The 6,673-nt window shown below is 39.5% G+C and overlaps 1 protein-coding gene across 2 annotated transcripts in view; it reads left to right on the top strand.

The window, feature by feature from the left end:
* The window catches only part of ccdc125 (coiled-coil domain containing 125), a 23,977-nt gene continuing 17,304 nt past the window's right edge, over window positions 1-6,673 (top strand). The window contains exons 1-4 of one of the 2 annotated variants that reach the window (XM_008284335.1): window positions 1-80; window positions 4,038-4,326; window positions 5,672-5,730; window positions 5,823-5,909. In XM_008284335.1, the coding sequence (XP_008282557.1) occupies window positions 4,074-4,326; window positions 5,672-5,730; window positions 5,823-5,909 (399 nt within the window). In that variant the 5' untranslated portion in view covers window positions 1-80; window positions 4,038-4,073. Of the gene's footprint in view, window positions 81-3,485; window positions 3,616-4,037; window positions 4,327-5,671; window positions 5,731-5,822; window positions 5,910-6,673 lie in introns of those variants that run through there. The other variant, XM_008284334.1, reaches the window with a different exon arrangement.

Genomic DNA, 6,673 nt, shown 5'->3' with positions numbered 1-6,673 from the left:
TAAACTTTTGTGTTTGTGTTGGAGGAGTTTGGAAAGCACCGGACCCAGGAATACAAAGTTTATTTCTTTTAAAGTTGCAGGTAAGAGCAAGTAATTTATTAAAAACTAAGTATCCTGACATTTCACGTGAAATGTCCCAATATTTTCAAATGCTGAAGATCTTTCTAGAATATATTTTACAAGTTTTGTTTTTCTCTTTTTTGTGTTTCATCAAGTCTTTCAAGAATTAGTCAATATATTAATCAGTAAGTCAGTCATGATTTCATCTGGAGACAAATACAGTGAGTCAGAATCACTACTGGATGGACTTTTACCAAAAGAGACTATTCACAGTTAACAATAATATCTAGATAACCCCACAATTAGCAGCACACAGACACAACACGATGAATACACAGGGATTAACAGAAACATATTCAGAGAGTTGTGAAAAAATGGTTGAAAATTTAACAAAAACTCCAAAGAGTCAGAAGAATGCAGCTTAAGGAAAGTTTGCAGCTCTACCCTGCTGAGTGGAGACACACAGTTGAAGTCAAATTTAGATTTCTAGTGATTTCTAATTAATGAACAAGTTTCTTCTGGCTGGAAATGACAGCAGGTGGTGACACACTGTGTTCCAGGTTGCAATGAGAAATAAAAACTGTTTCTGTTTTGTCCAAGCAGTTTCTATACATCACTTTACTTTGTTCTTCTGAGAGCTGAGCGAGGGCTGGAGCCTATCTCAGCTGACATAGGACAAAGGTGATGTACACACTGGACAGGTGGTCAGTCTATCAAAGGGCTTCTTTCTGTTTAGTGTTTTCATTTTTGCTATCTAATACTTATATAATGCTTACTTTACTTTCATGTTTACATATTTACATATTTAAGTGTTATTCATATCCTTCATGAGAAGTCAGTAATAAGGGCTTTATTCCTTTATTTGCCACTAAATTAAACAGTTTGTATAATCTCTAACCAGCTTCCTGCATGTCTCAGCTGGAATCTACTTTGTGACGATCTCCAGGTCTTTGAAGTTTCCCATTCAGTCACTCTGGTCTTAAGTTCCTTATACTCTGGATAGGATTCAGGTGTCGACTGACTGGACCACATGGACATATTCATATTTTCTGTCAACCATTTTTCACCTCTTTGGCTGTATGTTTCAGATTGTTGTCTTACTATAAGGTCCAGTGCTGCCAAAGGCCACGTTTTCTTCTGCAGATTGCCTTTGACAACCAAAAGTGTTTTTGTGTGCTTAGGTGAGCTTTTGCAAAGGCTAGGTAAAGTTTGTGTGTCTGTTTTGGAGAAGTGGGTTGTCCTTGGTGTATTGGCAATTTCAGCAATGCCCCTTTTCGTTTGCTGCTTGACCACTACTGATGGATGGGTTGGTTTTAGTCTTGACACATGCAGATGAATCATGATGAGTCGAAGTGGATTCAGTCGGTCCCACTGACCATTTATTGCATTTCTTCTTCGTTGAATTGCAAGTCAAAAATAAAATAAAAACGTGACAAATCAAAAGTCTTTAAGAAGGCCTGGTTCCTCTGTGCAGCCACATGGTCAGAAAACTGTTTGCCTTCGTCAGCCACACCTGATGCTGTGGCAGCTCATTCTGAAGCCTTCTCCAGTGGGCTCCACCTCCAACTTCCTCAGTCAGGTGGAGTTAGACTCTCCGGCCTCCTCTCGGTGGAGTTAAACACAATCATTACAACTCATTCCCCTACAGGCACACATGCACCTGTACTCTCTCCGTCTCCCACTCACATCCACACACCAACAACAAGAAATAACATTAACAGCTCAATTTGGCTCCTACACTTGGTCTGCGTCTATAGAGACCTGCCTTGTTCAGTGTCTATTTAAGATGTTGCTACCCGAATTGCCCAGACTCATCAGGATGAGCTTGAATTTTTCTTGGCCTTTCTTTTGCCAGTTCAAAAGTCACTTTTGGTTTCCTCTCACGCCCTTTGCGATTTCTCAAGGTGTGGAACTCTTTGTACTTTTTGATGATGCTTTGCACTTGGGACGCAGCTTTTTCTCTTAGTGGTGGACCTTAACAGCAGCTTGCTGTGCTCTTTGGCTTTGGACGAGCCATTGACTTGTATTTGACTGAAAAACTACTGTAATAATGTGGCGTATGTGGGTAGGAATAGTTTAGACTCAATTGTATCTAAGATAGTTACAAGATCAAATGTGAAAAAGTTAATGTGCCTCACATCTATGAATGCGGCTGATATGTTTACAGTAAATCAAAAAACAGCGAAAACCAGTTAAAAACTTAGGAATTTCGTCACATTAAAGTAAAACACATGGCAAAAATCCAAAATGATAAGCAGCCCTGTCCCTGACTGCTCCTTCAAAAATGTGCAATGGATGACTAATATGGGCTTATAGATGGTGATAATTGATTGCCAATAGCTCATTCATAATATACTTTATTAAAAACACATTAACCAATAAGGAAGAAAACATATTGTATATTTGCTTGTAGTACCTGGTTGGTCAGCCAGGTAAAGCCTAATGTGACGGAGTTACAGGTCTGTTTGCTGACCGTCTTTTTTTCTTTTTTTTTTTTCTTTAAATCTGGTGTTGTTGCAACAGTATTTGTGGCGAATCTTACAGCTGAGCAGCTGTTTCCAGCAACTGGACTAACAACTTCAGTGAATAAATCATATGTACATCAGTTGTGAGGATTATTCTGTTATCAAAAAGATGTGATGAGATTAATAACATTACAGGTCATTTACCGTGGAGGACTGCAGCTTGTTCACTGTTTAATACCTCAGATTTCGTTGAACCAATCATTGAAGAGCAATTTGAAATTAAGCCATTATTCTTTGCTATTAAATTAACAATTTAGTGGGCTCCCGAATAGCTCAGCAGGTTGGGCGGGCGACCCATGACCAGGGGCTGTAGTCCCCGATGCAGAAGTCATGGGTTCAAGTCTGGCCCATGACCATTTACTCTGGGTCCTTCCCCCACTCTTCTCCCCATATTTCCTGTCTCTTATAATGAAGGCTAAAAATCCCTCCTAAAAATTAATAATCTGTTTGGGGAAAATGGATGTATGAATATTTATGCAGAAAAGTTCCATATTGTAACTTTGCATTTGACCAGCCAAATAATTAGATAAGAGTGTTGTAACAACACTGCATATGAAGCGCTTCTTAATGTACAAAGAAAGATTCAGGAATGACTGGGGACAGGATTTAAGGAAAAAAAAACTAAAAACTAAAGCTTGGTAGTTGGTTTCTATACAGTTTTGAGAATGAAATAAATCCAAGAAAATAGAATGATTGTCTTTACATTGTTATGTGATATATTGGTTTGGTGTGAGTTCTGTGCTTCAGGACAACAGGTCAGTTTCCCAGAGTGAGTGGGGTTCCTTTGATGTTGCTTATTAAAATTTTGACCTCCACTTTCTGCAGGGTCAAAAACTGGTCATGGTGTTTCTGGTGGTCATTTGATCCTTGGCAGTTCTGATAGTGGCCTTGGATGTGATCCAGTCACTTGACCACAATGTGGCTTTATACACATTTTGGGTGTCCTGGTCTGGAAGTGTGCACTGTGGAACCCTCTGTAGGTCTATGCAGACATTGTGCCTATCCACACAGCACAAGTATCAGCAGCTGGGTGAGACCAATAACTTTCTAAAGTATCCTTGTACCTTCTCATGACCTCCTCTTGAGAGCACAAACTCCACACCATCCTGGAAAGTGTTTTTCTTTTGGAATGCACATCTGCGATGGTTTGCATTGGTGTCTTTGCTCTGTTGATCACAGTGGACCCTGTCTCAAGTCTGAGGACTGTAAATGTTTTAAATTCTAGAGCTTAAGAAGGTAGAACATCTGTTCTTTCTTTGTTATAAAGCTAGCTATGGCTGGCTGATCCTCCATCTGCATATGGAGAAACATCACTGCGTACTGCCTTTTACTTGTTTCAACCATTAATCAATAATTGATTGTTTATGTAACCAATTGTCAGTTAAAGTTGACTCTGTTTCTGTTAAAGATTTGCGTACCTGCTGTTAAGAAAATCAATATGTGCTTTGGCAGAGTAAGCAGATCCAGGTTAGGTTTGACCTGGTGCAGATGCAGGAGGTCGGTGACGTCAGTGAGGCCTGGAGCCTGGAAGATGACATGGTGGATGGAGACCTGGGTGATGGGATGAGGGCCAGAGAAACTCCCAACTCAACCGGGAAGAAGAGCCAAAGCTTTGCAGGTCTCTCAGAGAGCCTTCTACTCAGAGCAGAGCTGGTCATGCGCAGCAGTCAGGTAGGAGAGGCAGTCTGGATCCCTGCTCTAAAGACTGCAGAGAGGGCCCGCTGGAAGTTACCACACTTCGGTAAGAATTGTCTGTGAAATGGCCCTTTACTTAAGGTTGCAGACATCACTTCATCCTTCGTTTTACATAAACCAAACAAACACTTGTTAATAAAAGTATGCAAAACAATCTAAAGTGTAGATTATTCAAAATGCTTTGTTATTTAGCATTGAGTCAAGAATATTGGATATTTGCTGAATGTGTGAAGGTAGAGGTAGTGAGAGATAGGTATGTTGTGGAACATAAGCCATTTGAAATGCTTACAAGTGTGCTTATTATAAAACATTAACTCCATGCTGCATGTTGGTTTCGTTGACTCAGTAATTTAATAGGAATCACTTACTGTGCAGAAATCACAGGGCTTTTTACAGCTTTTACAGAACATTTAATATTGTAATGCAGTCCCATTGGTGTCATCCCATCTGGGCTCTGTTCATATTGTGTTCTTTTTTACTCTTCCTCTCTCCTGCAGTACCTTTTTGTTTCATTGTTGGGAGCAGTGTAAGGCTTTCCTCCTGGTTTCCAACAGTATCTTGTATAGCGTCCTGTACTAACTTGTCTCATCATTTCAACTGTGGTGTGAGCAGTTTGGGTTAGATTCAAACAGCCACTAAAGCATGAACAACAAAAAAAGTTCAGATGCCAAATGCAACTTAGAGCAGAACCTAGTGCAGAACTCTGTGTTGTCATGTCCTGAAACAGTTTTCATACTGTGACATCGTTTGACTGTAATCAGTTCAGAAATCAGTATGTCCCAGAATTTCATTCAACAACATCAAATTATCCAATCAAATGGAAACACTGACAATGTTTATATTCCTTTCTTACTGCAAGTTTTGTAACCAGTCATAACGTGTTCTCAATGAGACTGAGGCCTTTTGTGAAACTGTGGAGTGTGAATTACTGCCTCCACCACTGTAGACACTCAGACAGCATTTTGTAACAAACCTGTATGGGGAATCTGTAGACATATTTCATCAGACTACCTCCTTGAAATCATCTCATTATGCAGTTGTGTTATTGAGAAAAAATACCTATTACTTGCCCTCTTTCTCTAATCACAGCACAAGTGGTAGCCTTCAGTCATTGCTTGCAAAGGTCAGAGCAGCTTAGGTTAGGGTCCAGGACCATCAACACAAGAGATACACAAAAGTAGAGGAGGTGCATGCAAAAGCTGTTTTCCACAACATAAACAGTGATTACTTCAATAGCAAGTTTAAGCCCAAAGCCAAGTGCTGACTTTACTAATGCCTATAAACAAAAGCCTCTTGTAAGGTTGATGTAGAAATCACTTTGTAAATGTTTTCCTGCACAAAATGTTTGGAAAAGACACATATTCTTGAAAACATGTATTGTGAATCAACAGGGTCTTTGGTTGACTTGTCCAAAGATGAACTGAGAGAAAGGCTACAGGAAGCAACTGAGGTTGGAAAAAAAGTTTGACTATAGTTAATATACCTATGTGGGCTTGATTCCAACCTGACAAAGTTGATCTAATGGTTCTGCTGTGTTGACAGGTGATCGATGTGTTATGCTGTGAGCTGGATGTAACACATCGCTACCTTGAAGGGAAATTTGAAGCTCTGAAGATCTTACAGGGGAAGGTAGAGCATTACACACATACTGAAGTGCTAACACCTAGTAAAATGCTAAGAAAAAATGGGAGACTTGTCATTGATGAAGCAGCCATATGCAAGACTGCATGTGATATTAAAATGAACCAAGCCCGGTCTCATAGCTTCTGCTTCTATTTTGTAAAAGTGGCTCAATTTGAACTGTGACAAACTGTGTTAACTCTGTTTTATCTATCTGATACTCTCCAAAGCTAACTATTAATGCACTACGCCATCCCCGAGGAGATGAATGGATGTCAGTGGTCACATTTGGCTGATAGCCATACAACCAAGTAGCCTTACTCTATGCCAGCTACCTGCCAGTATTCACTGCAGCTTCAGATGCATTGCAGAAGCATTCTACTGCTATTTATTACGTACTGAAGTGGATTCTGTGCTCCTTGCTACACTAACAAGAGATATCTCTTAGTCCAACCTCTCAAGCCTCACCTGTTGCCTTGTTGTCTTTATCCTCCTTTGTCTTTTTGAAAAAGCGTCTTCTATCCAGAGACTTTAACCCTTTAAGCCCTGAGCTATTTTTCAGGCCTTTTCTCGAAAATTACATACCCATAATAAAAACAGTTTATCTCTGCAACCACAAGGTCTATTTGAATAATTCTTGTGTCATAATAAAAGGAACACTTGTAAGATTTGTTCAGATGTGTAAATTTCAGTATATATGTTACTGGTTAAAAATAAATGTAGATGGCACACACACAACTTTAAAAATTTCAGGTTCGCCTAAAAAAAAAAAA

Source organism: Stegastes partitus, unplaced genomic scaffold, assembly GCF_000690725.1.
Source record: "Stegastes partitus isolate 25-593 unplaced genomic scaffold, Stegastes_partitus-1.0.2 Scaffold355, whole genome shotgun sequence".
Classification (NCBI taxonomy): domain Eukaryota; kingdom Metazoa; phylum Chordata; class Actinopteri; family Pomacentridae; genus Stegastes; species Stegastes partitus.
Note: the sequence above shows the minus strand (reverse complement) of the source record. Positions and strands in the feature narration are given on the sequence as shown.